Raw genomic sequence first — 16664 nt, 5'->3', positions numbered from 1 at the left:
AAGTGTTTATGTTTGTGAAGGGAATGGTTTTAAAAAAAAAAAACTCCCCAATAAACCTTTTGTTAGTCGCTCAGTCGAGTCTGACTCTTTGCAACCCCATGGACTACAGCTCACCAGACTCCTCTGTCCATGGGGATTCTCCAGGCAAGAACACTGGAGTGGGTTGCCATCCCCTTCTCTATAAGCCTTTCAGTTGTTAAATTTCAATTAACTCAAAAGTCAAATTAAAAATTAAAGGGAAATAGTAGCCTTGAGGTTTACCTGTAAGAAGTTGGCCATTGGATTTAGCTGTATCTGTTTTCACCTCAAATTTTCCCTTCCCCTCTCCTTATGTACCTATAGACTGTCTGAAAGGTAAGAAGTTATCCCACAGCTCTTCCACTTAGAGAGGTCACATTTTCTGTGTCCAGTTGTCAGGGGTTTGGCGGTAGCTGGGAGTTAGATGTGAAGGAGAGGGGCAGGGCTTCTGTTTATGGGTTGTAAGACAGCCATATTGCCTGACAATCCCACATTTTTAAAGCAGAATTTTTTGAGGGGGATCATCAAGATCACTAGATTCGAAACCCTATGAAGGCAGAAATGGTCTGTTTTTTCCTGTATTCCTGCCACCTAGAACAGAGTCTGACATGTTGGAGGTACTCAGGGGATATTTGTTGAATGGATGAGCGAATGAATGAGTGTGAGCTGAGGTCAGACATGTACTCATACTGTCTCTGAGCATCTTGAGTATTTCTTTGACAAATATTGTTCATGACCATCTGGGTAAGCTGTGGGGGTTTGGTGGTGACCATGACAAAGTCCTTGCCCTTATTTGGTTGGTCTCTGAAGTCATGGTTGTTACTGACATGACGATTAAATTACAGATACAGCAAAGTACTTTAATATGAAGGCTGGTACCCGTAGCTATTATTTTCTTAATTTTTTTCTAATTTGTTACTATCTCTTTCTTAATTCCTTGAGGATATATCATGGTTTTTTGTCTGTACAGCAGCATCAGTGGTTGTAAAGATGTTTAAGAATCAAGCAGTATGTATACGTTGGGCTTCCCAGGTGGCACCAGTGGTAAAGAACCTGCCTGCCAGTGCAGGAAATGTAAGAGATGTGGGTTTGATCCCTGGGTAGGGAAGATACCCTGTAGGAGGGCATGGCAACCCACTCGAGTATTCTTACCTGGAGAAGCCCATGGGCAGAGGAGCTTGGTGGGCTACAGTCCATAGTGTTGCAAAGAGTCGGACTTGACTGAAGCGACTTAGCACGCGTGATATGATTATGTCTTGTTTTGTAAATTGTAAGGCATTTATTAGACACTAGATATTACCGACAAATTATGATATAAGTGGACCTTATTGTGCTGTTGTAAAATTTCTAAGTGTGTCTTCATGCTAAAGTATTTTTTAAAATCTAGTAAGTGCCCACTACATCTACTAAAGCAACTTTGAATTCTTGAACTTCTGAAGAGTCAAGCAAAGCCACAAAGCAGAAAAGGCATCTAACAAAGAGCCAAGTTTAATGCAAATAGACATTTTTACAGGAACTTCTTTCTTCTAAACATTGTCCTGGAAGAAAGTAAAGATTCACTGAAAGTTGGTGCCAGAAGTCTCTATTAAATGACTAAGAAACTTTCATCAGTCATGGATGTCATATCCTTCCTCACTAAATAACTGAATCAGCATCATCTTTTCAAGATACTTAATACTATAAGCAGCAATATGCAGTCATCCACAGATGCAGCAAGTTCATATATTTCAAAGTTTCTGTAGTGTCCAAATGGATATAGGACACTTTTGAGGTTCAGTTGATTAACTTGTAAGAAAGGTTGTATGATAATGAGTCATATCTTTTTTTAAATCTCATTTTTCTATTTCTGCCTTCTTTTAATCCTTAGGCAAAGAATAAAAACTTGATGTAAACTAGTGAAGTAATTTTTGCCTGTTTTTCATGATTTTCCTATACCCTGGGTGATTTATAAACCATTGTGGAGGATCTCTGTTACACGTAATTAATGAAGAATTTAAGGAGGATAGTATACACATCAGTGGCTAGAAGTTATTAATATCAGTGTAGAAGTCAAGCTATGGGATGTTTGTTTAAACTGTCCTCATCATTTTTAGATGGTAGTTACCTGACCCCCTTGCTTTGGGCTTCGTAATCTTGGGGACCACACAGTATTGCTGCAACCGGATTTGAAAACCTCCAGGAACTTTCCACTTCTTCTTTCCAAATCAAGCCTGCATTCCACTGCCTGACTTTCAAGACTCTCCATAATTTGGTTTTGCTTTGGTTCACATTTTCTACTGTTTGCTGTTGTCAACTCTTAGCTCTGGTCAGCCTGTTAACTGTCTCCAAACTTACTCTGGTCATTGGTTTTTGTTTATTCATTCATTCATTCATTCATTTTTGTTTTGGGTATGCTGAGTCTTCGCTGCTGCTGGGGCTTTCTCTTCTCTGGTTGCAGCGAGCAGGGGCCACTCTCCAGCTGCGGTGTGGTGGCCGCTCTTGGAGCGTGCGCCCTCGGGTGTGAGGCTCAGGACCTCTAGTGGTTGGGCTCCATGGCTGGAGGACGGCTCTGCAGGGGTGCCGCGTGAGCACAGCTGCTCCTCAGCACGGCTTGGGGGATCCTCCCAAATCAAGGATCCAACCTGTGTTTCCTTCGTTGGTTGGTGGATTCTCCACCACTGGGCCACCAGGGATGCCCACTTTGGTCGGTTTTAATTCTCTTTATTCCTTTGTGTCTCAGCCTTCACACAGATGCGCATCCATGCACATGTGCATGCATGTACACATGTATGCCTGTCTAAGGAAACGTGTGTGCACACACACTGTATCTGGCTATCTTTCCCTTTCTGTACAGTCTCTCCACTCACTTGAAGGTTGAGTTTAGGTCCTTCACTGTCTAAAGTGTTTCCTTGACCCATTTGACCGTCCTTTCTTTGGAAATGCTGCAGTATTGGCCAGCTTTATTAATGTTTAATTAAATGCTGACTTTCAGTGTTCAGTTATTTTCTCTCTTGGTCTTGTTTCCTGAACTAGATTGTAAGCTCCATAGAAGGCAGCCCATGCGTTATCTCTTTGTCTTTCCCACAGTGCTGAGTTTAGGGGAAGTTCACTAAGTATCATCAATTGTTTTTTTAACCACCAAGTTGATCAGTAGAGCATGGTTTCTTGTGAAAATGGATGTTGTAAGAAGGCCTAAAAATTGAACTGTTCTGTATTATAATTTTTTTTTTATCCCCCTGCACTGCATGGCTTGTGGGATCCTAGTTCCCCGACCAGGGATCGAATCCATGCCCTTAGCAGTGAAAAGCAGTCCTAACCACTGGACTGCCAGAGAATTCCCTGTGTTACAAATCTTTATATAAACTGTGAATAGTATTTAAAGTTTGCTTCAATCTGAGATTTGTGCAATAGGAAAATATAAAGTTACGTATGTAATTTATATTCAGCCCATGTCCTTCCACTGTCTCATTTCTCATCTTGTGCTTTTGCTGCTTCTAGGTTTTTGGTGTCCTCGAGTTTACCATCTTAGGCACGAGCCAGGTCATTATGAGGATGATTGTAGAAAGAATCTCATTTTAAGGATCCTGACATGGAGCACCAGGATCGTTTGATTATAGCCAAACTTACTGAAAATAGATTTTTATTGTTCAAAGAAGAAAGGGGTATGCTATGAAATTGGAGAGCTTCTCACGTGTAGTGACCAGGAAGTTTTGTGCGTGAGGATGAGTCCATCAGACTTGCTGGTGACTTGGGAAGAGGTAAACGTGCTTTGCTTCTCGGGAGTCTGTGTCCTTGACTCAGGCCCCAGTGTGACTTGGGAGAGGCCCCTAAAATGCCACAGGTATAAAAGGCGATGATCACTCAAGAAGATGTGGAAAGCTCTGAACTGAGCCAGCAAGCCTGGGACAGGGTGGGACGTACGGGCGCTGGGGGAACTGGAGCAGGACGGACTCTGGCTTCTTCACTTCAGGGGTGGGGCAGCGGGCCAAGAGGGGCTATGAAATGCAGAGATGCCGGTGTACTTGTTTCTGAGATGGGAATGAAGAGTCGTAATATTGTGGCCTGGGTGTCCTTTTAAACTTGGTCGGTGAGCGATTCCCATTCACTCTTCTGTGCAGGTGTTCAGATATCCTGCTTTACGCATCTGATGGCTACCGTTTTCTCATACCTTTTGGGGCATCATGAAGAGCCACTTCAGCCCTGTTAATGGACTTGAAGTTTTTCTTATAGGCAGTGGAAGCCACTGATTAGTTTTTTAAAATTGAAGTATAGTTGATTTACAGTGTTATGTTGATTACTTTTAAGTAGAGAAGTCGGTTGGTTCTATTTTCATTTCTGGTGAATTATTCCTATTGCAGGGTGAAGAGCCACAAGGGGCACTAGACTGAAGGTAGTAAGCACCCCTCAGATGAACACATGGAGCCGCTGCCACCTAAAATGCAGTCTGTGGCCATTAAGCTTTCTATGTGACCTTCAATTTTGTTTTCAGCTGATGGTGTGTCTCTTCCTAAGAGTGAAAACTTCTTAGGACAGAGTAACAGTCTCTTCTAGAAGAATATTGTGCATTGTGGGAGTTGGAGGTGGGGGGAGGCGTGTCTTTAGCAAGATGTCCTGTGGGCTTTTCAGCAGTATCCCTGGCCTTTTCCCCTTCACTCTGGGCCAGAATGAAGCAGTGTTCTGAATGGGAAAGTGCTGTCTTCTGGAATGGGGGACCCGCTGCTCTACAGCATGTCTGTTTTAAGAAGATGAAAATGTTAAACAGGAGAATAAACAACTACAGAAATGAAACAGCTTTCTTGCAAGCTGTTTCTTGTTTGTTATAGGAAGAAAATTGTTAACTGCCCGAACAGGTCTTGCTGATAAGCACATTTCAGCATATTTGTGTTCCCAAGCAGGTGTGTTTTCATCAGCATTCAGATTTAGCTTCCTTGGAGGAAAGAAAACTCCTTCAGTCAGTTTATTTGCATAATAAAAGCATCAATTAAGGACATTTTGACAATGGTCACTTTCGGTCATTTGGAGAAAGTAAAACCTTTTTCATGACCCAGGATTAAAACAATACCTGATTACTGTTGAGTATTTCTCTTTGGTTTTATTTTTTTTGCTTCGGTTTTAAATTTTCTTATTTTCAGACCAGGCTCAGAACAAGGGTTAATCTTGAGACCACAGGTATGAACAGGTCTAGGTATGTGATCTGGTTTTGCAAGGTCCTATGGCTGCTGCCTGAGTGTAACCTGACACCAGGTAGGTCCGAGCGGCCAATGGTGGGAAGTGGAGAACAATGTGAGAGAACTGGCCCTTCAGGTCTGGGTGAGTGAGCAATCGCAGCCTGCCCTCCACGTCCAGGGGCTGTCCTGGGGTGTCAGTGAAAAGGCCGAGCACAGGGAAGTCAGCCTGTTGCCTTGATCATATTGACTTTGTGGGTTTGGGGTTTTCTTTTTTGTTTTTTCATTTAACGTGGTTGAAGCTAAGGTGAGCTTATTCAGGTTTCTAAGGCATGCTTCAGTTTTGCAGATGTCATCAGAATACAGAAAACATCAATTTGGGTTTCATTCACATGGAAAGAAAACTATGTTCTGGAAAAAGATCTAGGTACTTCACTTCCCCTGCCTCCCCTCACTTTCAATGAAAGATGCCTAAAGCTGGGGAGCTACCTAAAAGATTATCGTTTAGTCGTTAAATCATCTCCGACTCTGTGACCCCGTGGACTGTAGCCCTTTTACCTTTTTCTCTGTTTTCTTAAATTCTTGAATATTTAAAATATTTGAAGTAATTAAATTTAAAGGTTGGAGTATAGGAACGTTTTCTCTTTGAATTCAGAGAACTGTGAGTGTGGCAGGGAATGGTCTGCTCCTCTTGTGACGTTCACTTGTGTTTTTTCCTCCACTATCTTGTTTATGTTGCTCAGTCGCGTCTGACTCTGTGCCTGCATGAGCTCTATAGCCCACCAGGCTCCTCTGTCCATGGAATTCTCCAGGCAAGAATACTGGAGTGGTAACCATTCTCTTCTCCAGGGCATTTTCCTGATCCAGGGATTGAATCTGGTTTAGAGAGTCCTTGGTTTAGAGAGGACTGTGCAATGAGATTTATTTCACAATTGGTGTCTTTTGTTTGTTTGTTTGTTTGTTTCCTCATTCAGTAGGAACTTAGAGACTTGCTTGGGGAAGTGTTAAGTCTGGTTACTTAACTGTAACTACATTTTGGTAAGTTTTAGTAATTTTTTCTCACCTACGGTATTTTAGTTGTGATAGCAGTATTGTATTCAAAGAACTGGCAAAAAAAATGTCAATTAAAGTATAAAGTATTTTAATGACCTACTAAATTGTGGTAACTTTATAAAAACACTTAATAATGTTTCCTTTTCACTTTAGGCTGAATGAAGGTAAAGCAAGATAGTAGGATATGATAGAACTTGGGAAAGAACAACTAAAGTAAAATTGTAAGATTTAAAACAATAATAGATCTAGAAACTCCTCTGCATCAGTTATTCAATGTAAAAATATTACTGAAAATGATTTTCCAGGTATCAAAGAGGTTGCACAGAATAGTATAGAAACTGTACTATACTATACAGATATTTTTCTACAGATACTATACAGACCTATTTCTGCTTTATTGACTATGCCAAAGCCTTTGACTGTGTGGATCACAGTAAACTGTGGGAAATTCTGAAAGAGATGTGCATACCAGACCACCTGACCTGCCTTTTGAGAAACCTGTATTCAGGTCAGGAAGCAACAGTTAGAACTGGACATGGAACAACAGACTGGTTCCAAATAGGGAAAGGAGTACGTCAAGGCTGTATATTGTCACCTTGCTTATTTAGCTTATATGCAGAGTACATCATGAGAAACGCTGGGCTGGAAGAAGCACAAGCTGGAATCAAGATTGCTGGGAGAAATATCAATAACCTCAGATATGCAGATGACACCACCCTTATGGCAGAAAGTGAAGAAGAACTAAAGAGCCTCTTGATGAAAGTGAAAGAGGAGAGTGAAAAGGTTGGCTTAAAGCTCAACATTCAGAAAACTGAGATCATGGCATCTGGTCCCATCACGTCATGGGAAATAGATGGGGAAACTGTGGAAACAGTGTCAGACTTTATTTTTTTGGGCTCCAGAATCACAGCAGATGGTGACTGCTGCCATGAAATTAAAAGACGCTTACTCCTTTGATGGAAAGTTATGACCAACCTAGACAGCATATTAAAAAGCAGAGACTTAACTTTGTCAACAAAGGTCCGTCTAGTCAAGGCTATGGTTTTTCCAGTGGTCATGTATGGATGTGAGAGTTGGACTATAAAGAAAGCTGAGCACTGAAGAATTGATGCTTTTGAACCGTGGTGTTGGAGAAGACTCTTGAGAGTCCCTCGGACTGCAAAGAGATCCTACCAGTCCATCCTAAAGGAGATTGGTCCTGAGAGTTCATTGGAAGGACTGATGTTGAAGCTGAAACTCCAATACTTTGGCTACCTGATGCAAAGACCTGACTCATTGGAAAAGACCCTGATGCTGGGAAAGATTGAGGTCAGGAGGAGAAGGGGACGACAGAGGATGAGATGGTTAGATGGCATCACCGACTCAATGGACTTGAGTTTGGGTAAACTCTGGGAGTTGGTGATGGACAGGGAGGCCTGGCATGCTGCTGTCCATGGGGTTGCAAAGAGTTGGACACGAAGGAGCAACTGAACTGAACTGATACGGATATCTGTGTAATAGATTTCTTACTTGTCCAGATACTTTGCTAATGAAAAATACTAATGAAGTTCTATTAATGCAGATAGAGGGGCCTGAGTAGAGAAGGGGGCTGGGAATTGGAGAAAAGCAGAAAATTGTTGCTTTCTTTGCCATCAACTGTGTGTGACCTTGGACAAGTCAGACTGCTCTGGGCCCAAATTCTCTGAAGTGTTCAGTGAATACATTTTCCTAGGTAATCCATACATTCTTTTCACCTCAAAGTGTGTGATTTCATACTTTTTAGATTGAGAATAGACAGGTCTGTGGAAGATTGTATAGAATTTATCTTGATAACACTGATTTCTTATTTTCATTTCTGCTGAGAGCTAATAGAATGCATTCTACCATACTCAAAAAAATTGAAAAGGCCTAACTATGATCTGTTACGTAAGAATCATTCCATTCACTACAGTTTATGGACTTACTGCTTGCTTCTCATTTCTAACTTAAATAGCTTTTCTTCTCTCACTTTTCTCATTCTTTTCAAAAATTTTCATTGTATTTCTTCTAGTTTCATGGTTTTTCTAAACTATTATGATGAGTATGTCTATATGTTGAAAAGGGCAGTTTATTAGGGTACCACTTCATATAAAAATACTTTCCATTCAGGTACCTGGCATCTGGAATTACTACATAATTTCACTTCTTTAAATACTCCCAGCCTTATGAACACACACACACACACAGTCTGAATGCTTTATTGGAGATAGTCATTCAAATTAAAAGTAGTCGTTCAACCATCCATTGCTCTAAGCTGGTGCATTTTACCTTCTTTGGGCCAGAGCTGTCTCATCTAAAAACTCTTTGCTTTTTTGTTTAATTAGTTCCCTTTATCAGTGTTCATGTTAAGCGTAATGAGTTGGTGGCCTAGTAACTTCCAAAGGGTAGCAGTAATTTTTTTTTTTAATTGATGAATTGATGGATTTATAGACTCTTGTGTTTAAAGCCCTTTTGAAGGAAGCTTAAATTGGAATTCAATTAGGGATTAAGGAAGCAAATGTGAAAAAGTATTAAAAGCTGATTTTGACTAGCATATGCTTATTATACCTGAAATCTTTTATAATAAATTATACAAAAATTAACCACTGAGTTAGTTATAGTAGCCCATATTGTGGCTGAGGGTTTTGTGTTTACAATCAGTAAATTTGTTTTGTTTGGATTAGGAGCATAATGGAACTCTGTCTTAAGGGAATCTTGCCAGACAGGGTGTGGTCCCAACCTTTAAGCAACTGGATTTATCAAATAGGTGCCAAATTTTTAGGCACTGAAATAGAAGTATACTTTTGTTGATATGGGGCTACGGTGTTGTTTGTTGCAGTCTAGCAAATAACTGTTAATGGGAGTATAGATGTAAGATATCCATACTCCAGGGAGTATGGATGAGACTTAAGCACATGTTACATTATCTCTTGCACTATACTTAGATTATAGTGAAGCTAATCTTTACTGAGTAAAATTTGTATGCCAGGCATTTCTGCACATACATTTACATCTCACCTTCATAGAAAATCTAGATTTTGGTGGTGTTATAATCATTTTACAGAATGAAGAAACTGTGGCTTATAGCTGTTTTGCAGGAAGAAGGGACTGATGCTAAGTAAGTAACTTGTCCATAGTCACAGTGCAGAGGGTTCAAACCCAAGTGGTCTGATGCCAGAGCCCGTGTTCTTCTCTTTCGCTTGAGCTACTGCTTCACCTTAAATATGAAGCTTAGTTTGATGATAAGAGCTGAGGAACCTCACTAATGAGGTATTTCTCTGGCGTGACTCCTTGAAGAGTAAGAATATGGTCCTTCCCAACTTGAAAGAGATGAGAGCCAGCTCAGGGAATTTTCATTATTTAGTGGATTCCTATCTATATGACCTCTCAAAACTGTGCAGATAAGTTAACTGTTTTTGTCTTTGTGCTGAATGCATTGTTTTCATTTTTTACTTATTATTTTATAAAGACTGATGCTTTGAAAGTTATGGAATATGCTTGGTAATGATTAATACTGCAGAGTGTTTCTGAATGTAATACATATAACTGCTGCTGCTACTGCTAAGTCGCTTCAGTCGTGTCTGACTCTGTGTGACCCCATAGACGACAGCCCACCAGGCTCCCCCGTCCCTGGGATTCTCCAGGCAAGAACACTGGAATGGGTTGCCATTTCCTTCTCCAATGCATGAAAGTGAAAAGTGAAAGTGAAGTCGCTCAGTCATGTCCGACTCTTAGTGATCCCATGGACCACAGCCCACCAGGCTCCTCCATCCATGGGATTCTCCAAGCAAGAGTACTGGAGTGGGGTGCCATTGCCTTCTCCAATATATATAACTAATGGTTAGTAAATTCAACCATGTTTAAAATTTACTGAAGACCTTATAATTTTGTTGAAGTAGATAAAAGGCCCCTACTTTATTCTAAGAACCCATGTTTTTTCCATTCCAGAGCAAATTTGAGGAACAAAAATGATAAGCTTAGTTTTGAATGTTTTAGACACATTGACTCTGACATGGACTTATCCAGTAGATAATCTAGTGAGTAGATTTAGGCATCAGGAGCTAAACAAGAGATGGAGATTTGTTTTTTTCTAATTTGATACATGTGTTTACTTAGAAACCTGTGTCCTAGGGAATTCCCTGGTGGTTTAGTGGTTAGGACTGAGAGTTTCCACTGCCCAGGACATGGGTTCCATCCCTGATCGTGAAGCTAAGATCCCACAAGCTGCACAGAGCAGCCTAAATAAATGACTAAGAAGAAAAAAAAAAAAACATTAAAAAAGAAAGAAAGAAACTGTGTTCTAAGCTATTACAGCATGAAGGATTTGAGTAGATTTAGACACTGTGTACTTTAGTCATGGACAGAGTCCTGATTGAGGAGATGAAGCTTCTAGTTGTAATTCTGTTATGCTTTCAGATAGTGACACCTTGGGCACAGAGACTTAGTTCACTCGTGAAAAATTGAATCATCGATCTAGGTGTCTCGTCTCATCTCTTACTGAAAAAATGTTAATACACGGAGACTGTTAATTTAAGTACGTCTAATATGGGTGGGTAGACTTACAAGGTGGCGCTGGTAGTAAAGAATCTGCCTGCCAGTGCAGAAGACACAAAAGATGTGGATTCAGTCCCTGGGTTGGGAAGATCCCCTACAGTAGGAAATGGCAGCCCACTCCAGTATTCTTGCCTGAAGAGTCCCATGGACAGAGGAGCTTGGTGGTGTACAGCCATAGGGTCGCAAAGAGTTGGACATGACTGAGCACAGCACAGCAATATGTATGGGTAGTACCTCTGGATCAGGAATTAGAAAAACTCTTCCCTAGAACAACCTTGGTGCCATAGGCTGTATACATACTCAGAAAAGAAAGAGCGGTGGGATAGAGTGAAAGAAGACGGAGGGTCAGAGGCCTAATAAAGCCAATAAAAGAATGCAGGAGCTTTCCTTTACTTACACATTCTCAGTATGTGAACGAAAGTATAGAAATGAACAAAAGCTACTCACCAGAATAATGGTGTCTCTTTCTACCCTAACAAAGTCTTAGTGATCATGGGCGATCATTTCAGTTTTGGTTGATTACTGTTGGTTGCTAGTATGTACTATAATTTGTAAATATGTTGATTGCTTGTCCCTATTTTTGAAATTAAAAAAATTTTTTTTAAATAATAGCACTGTGGAAGTGCTGGTAAGAAAAAGTTTGTGATTGCAGTGGAAAAGAAAGTGAAACTTCATTTAGATGTGTTCACATTGGTCATCGGAACAGTGTCACTTTTGTACTTACGAATAAATGGATTTTGGACTAGTCTTTTGGAATCCAACCTTTTACAGAAAAAAACACAACTTTTTTAAATCAGGAAACATCCCTTGATTCTGGTTATCTGGTTATTCTACTGTGGTTCATCAAGTTTAGAATATTGGTTTCCTCATTATCAAAAGTATTATAGTCATTGTTTATAAAGAATATACATAGAAAGAGTTTAAACATCTATGATAGATTGTAAACATATGATAGATTGATGACAGAAAATAGTTATCTGTCATCAATATCTATCTTTTATTATGAGCACATAGGTTTGGTAGTTACAGAAGAAATGTTAAAAACAGTAGTTACTTACCCAGAGAAGTTTTGTTCTAATTATCATGGTACCTGGCACATTGCTCTGCAAATAATAGACACTGAAACATGTATTCAGTTGAATGAGGTGGACATAATTTTCAAGCATGAGACAGTATACAGTTAGTGCTAATTTTGTGGTAGGGACAATAAGTTGTATTTTTGAAGGCCCGTGTAGGTCAAGTCACAGAGGTTGGGAGGCTGTGAAAGAAATGGGCCTTGAGTTGAGCATTTTGAAGGATGGAGAACATAGAAATGGCTGCTGAGAAGTGGGAGAGGAATTCTAGGTGTAGGGGATACTAAAAGTTGAGAAGGGAGGCAAGAATGAATGTGGTTTGTGTGGGAAGATGAGCCTAGCACAGAAGAATTGGATGAGACTTTAAAGGAAACTGTAGTGTGTGTGTTCTATATATCTGTCAGGGGCTTTTCCCACCTCTAGACTTTGTGCATTGCTCAAAAACTGCCTGACTCAAGAGGGAGGGGGATATATGTGTACATAGCTCTGACTCATGTTGCTGAACAGCAGAAACTGACACAGCATTGTAAAACAATTACACTCCAATTAAAAAATTTAAAAATGCCTGAATAGTAGTGCTAAAAATATTTCCCCAATGTTAGAGTTGAATTCATTATTAAAAGAAGTGGACTAGGTGAGTATGGGAAACCGCTGGGTAAGAAGTTAATGAGTAGAAATATCACTTGAATTGAATTGAATTCTTAACCGTTAAATTTTTTTTTTTTTTAATTTTTAATTTCCTGTTAGGGAAATCATAGTCATCCATGATAACCCGTAGAATCTGGAATATATAGGAAATTGACTACTGAAATTAGGAAAATGAGTGTGTGATCTAGCTAGCACACACTGGCTGGTTTTCAGGAAAAGTGATTCGTGAGATCAGCTTCATTCCTGAACTTGCCTCTTTAAAATTAAAATTGTCGATGCTGTTTCAAAGAACTAGATGTTATCTAATATGATTATTTGTATATCTTTGTCTCTTAATGTCATATTTGTGGCTATAACTATATGATGCAGTGTGTAACAAAATTGTGATCAACTTTTAAATTAAATTATCCTTTGACTTTTGTTAGTAATAGTAACTTAAAAAAACAAAGAATTAAATAGACAGACGTCTTTGCAGGCACTTTGTAAAGCTTTTCTCCCTCCACTGAAATTGTTTTCACTCTTAAGTTGCGCTTCTGTTTTTCTATTGTAAAGTGCAGTTCTTTGCATGTTCTAATTTGCCATGACGTGGTCAAGTACTGTTTCCTTCCTGTTGCTCACAAGCCTGTGCTGGAGATAAGGGCACATTTCAGTGCATTAAAAAGAAGCCACTGAAGACAGACTTAAGCATGGTAAAGCGTTCTACTTACCAGAAGCCTTTCTAGAGAACAGAAAGAGCGGGCTTTAATTTCTGCTTATTTTTAAAAGCTCTTAAAACAGTACTTGTTAAACTTTAAATGTATTAGACCGAATTTAAAGCCTACCAAGGATATTGTCTGAATGCTTATATCAGACCTAACGAGGATATTGTCTGAATGTTTCTATTTAGGCAAAAAATATGTATTATGAAATTACTCATGGAGTACCAATTCCTGTGTGTGTGGTTTGCTAAGTTAGTAGAAAGAAGTTGTTTATCTATCCTTTATTGCAATTACAAGAACCTAGTTATGGCTGGGTGGGATTTTTTTGTTTTTAATTAATAGTACTTTGTAGTTTAATAGGGAGTTGGAGGACAGATGGCTTCATTTTCAGTAATGAGAGGTGACGTTTTCTTAGCAGGAATGAAATCTTAAAAGAAAATACGTATCTAGTTTTAAAAAAATTCACTAGTAATGTTGCTTTTGTTTAAAAACATTAAAAAATACTTTGGAGGCATTGCCATCTGTATTGACTGTTATATTCTAAATAATAATTATGCTTGCTTTCTGATACCTAACTTAAGCTTTATGTTTTTCAGGTCAAGAAGTTCCAGAGAAGAAAAATTTCAGAAAAATTGCCTCAGTTTAAGTAAAATCTCAGTGAAGCAAGAAAATCTGAAGTACCTTCCTTAAAGAAAACCTGGGCATACAGTAACTGGGCTTCTTTACGCAGATTGTTCACTGGTCTCTGCTGCCTGGTACTCGAACCTGTTGGGAAGCTTTCTCATGTGGATCTGAGGGGAATGCTTTATTATGGCTGCTGTGGTCCAACAGAACGACCTAGTGTTTGAATTTGCTAGTAACGTCATGGAGGATGAGCAACAGGTATGAGCGATACTTAGAGAAAATTGCATTTTAATAAAAGTATTATAACGGTTTTTCTATTTGTCTCAAGATTACTTCCTTTAAAAGAGAGCAGGAGAAACTTTGTTAATATAAGCACTCAGATATCTAAAATGTGAAAGTAATGTGATTTTATGTGTTAAGTACTAGTTAATTCACTAAGAAAGAATTTTATCCTTAGCTTTGATGTGGTAGCAAGGATATAGTACTTTGGGGGTTAGCTCGTTTTTTTGTAAAATGAGAACTTAACAGTAAATATCTTAAGTCATTATTTCAAAATACTTTGAAAAGTTCTAGATGACATACTGGCAAGACATGTATCTTTTTCTTAGGACTGGTGACTGTAATGCTTGCAATTACACGGTTTTAGTGTATGTGGTTAGTTATGATTTCTAATACGGGACTGTTCCTTGTATGGAAAGATGTTAGCAGTCTCACCATCAGACATCATTTCAGTCCAAAGCATGTGACTCTGAGGAAGTTACTTAACTTCTCTAGGTCCTGATTTCATCACCTGCTGAATGAGGGCATTGAAGGGGAGAATTTCTAAATGGGCTTTCTTTTGTTGAATTTATACAAGATGTGCAAGTTACTGTTTCTAGAATGAAAAAGATTCAAGAGATAATGAGAAAAGGACTGAGTTAATTCTGCTCCCTCCCCTCCCAGGGGTTCTTTATAATCTACTTCATTTTGAACAGGTTACTTGGAAATGTAAGATGTGATGTGAGAGAAATCGTGTATAAGAGAGATTCAGTATACTGGGAGAAATATTTTGAGAGCTGGTAGGTTTAAAATATGTCTATAAAGTTGATATAAATACTGAAATAGGCCCAATTCTAAATACCTGACTTTAATAGGCCAATGGTAACATATCATGATTTTATTCTAGGTGATTCTTACTTTTGGCAGGGCATTGTAATTTCTTAGTTCTTGCTATTGTACTGTCGAATGAAGAGGCAGAAGAAAAATTTATAAGTAAGCCTACAAAGGGTGAGAATTTGGATTAAGGTGCCTTAAAATCAAGATGAACTTTTGCTAGGGAAAGAAAGAGTGTGAGGGAAGGGATTGCATCCCAGTGAAAAATAGTTTTATCTAGGAACAATAGAAAAGACATGTTAGGAGGAAAAAGTGTTTTGAATTTGTCTTAAAATAGAATGTTTCTGTTAAGGTTTGAAAGCAGCGTGTTTACTGTGCAGGCCTGGAAGATGAAAGAGCTGAGGCTTGATGTGGTGAGGTTTGCTCTTGGGGTGTGGCCATGGGACAGAGCTCGGAGCCGCTCGCTAGCACACTGCCACTGCGCTGGCTCTGATGCTCTTTGACCATGAGGAACACCTTGTATGTTACGGTGAGGTATTCACACAAGTGTCTGTATAGCCTTAGGAAACAAGACAGTACCCAGCCTTACTGTATATGAGATGTGTACTTAGTTTAACTTGGAGAGGTTATTAATGTCTTTGGGTAGGAAGATGTACACATACCTTCAAATGTATATGATTTTTCTTAAGTTATTTATTCGTTTAAAAGTCATTGGAAGGACCCTGATGCTGGGAAAGATTGAAGGCAAAAGGAGAAGAGGGCGGCAGAGGATGAGATGGTTAGATAGCATCACCAACTCAGTGGACATGAATTTGAGCAAACTCCGGGAGATACTGAAGGACAGGAAAGCCTGGAGTGCTGCAGTCCATGGGGTCACCAAGGGTTGCACACGTCTTAGCGACTGAATGACAACAACATCATTTATTTTTTGTCTAACAAAATGAATATTTATTAGTTTTTGCAGAAGTTACTCTAAGGACTTTACAAATGTGAAACGTGGGCAGACACTCTCATCCCTATTTTACAATGAGGAAATTGAGAAAATAGGTTGACTAACTTGAAGTCATACTGTTAGTAAACAGTGGAGCTGCAGCTTGAACCCAAGCAGTTTGACTTCATTAATGATGCTGTTACCGCGATGAATGCTGATCATACGGTATTATAATGAACTGGCCAGGTTTAGGGTTTTTCCATCTGTGGCCAGGAGCATAGGAAACTTAACTTGACTCATGCACATCAAGTAGCATCAGGCTTATTAGCATCTTATCTTAACTATTAGGTACATACTGCTCTACTTCATTGCTTTTCATTTGCTTCAATTTGTTTTTGGTTTAAAAGTAAGAACATGCCAATTATAAAATAAGTAGCCTAATACAAAGATACCAAGTAAATCATGAAAATCCCTTTTCACTTACTCCCTCTAATCCTGTTCTCAGAAGATACCATTAACTATTTGATATGTAACTTTTTGAACAAATGTCTAAAGGAAAGAACAGTATATATACATACCAACCTATATACAGAAGTTATTTTTAAGATACAAATGAAAGAATGCAGTATCTTTTTTGTGACTAATTTTCACTTAATGTATTACAAATACTTGCGTGTACCTACGCCAGCACCACGTCATTTGTTTTTCTACATAGTGGATGGATCATAATTTATTTTACCAGTATTTGATCACGGACAATTGGCTAGTCCCAATATTTTGCTATTATATTATATAAATGAATATCCTGGTTTGGGAGGCAGTAAACTTATAA

General features: G+C 39.0%; 1 protein-coding gene across 8 annotated transcripts in view; it reads left to right on the top strand.

The window, feature by feature from the left end:
• ELF1 (E74 like ETS transcription factor 1) overlaps positions 1-16664 on the top strand; it is a 117036-nt gene that overhangs the window by 48647 nt on the left and 51725 nt on the right. For 6 of the 8 annotated variants that reach the window (XM_055541952.1, XM_055541953.1, XM_055541947.1 and 3 more), the window contains exon 2: positions 13782-14067. The exons of 1 other annotated variant lie outside the window; for it this stretch is intronic. In XM_055541952.1, the coding sequence (XP_055397927.1) occupies positions 13996-14067 (72 nt within the window). In that variant the 5' untranslated portion in view covers positions 13782-13995. Of the gene's footprint in view, positions 1-13154; positions 13177-13781; positions 14068-16664 lie in introns of those variants that run through there. One more of the 8 variants, XM_055541951.1, reaches the window with a different exon arrangement.

This window comes from Bubalus kerabau, chromosome 12, assembly GCF_029407905.1.
Source record: "Bubalus kerabau isolate K-KA32 ecotype Philippines breed swamp buffalo chromosome 12, PCC_UOA_SB_1v2, whole genome shotgun sequence".
Classification (NCBI taxonomy): Eukaryota; Metazoa; Chordata; class Mammalia; order Artiodactyla; family Bovidae; genus Bubalus; species Bubalus kerabau.
The sequence above is the reverse complement of the archived record's forward strand: the minus strand, read 5'-3'. Positions and strand labels throughout refer to the sequence as shown.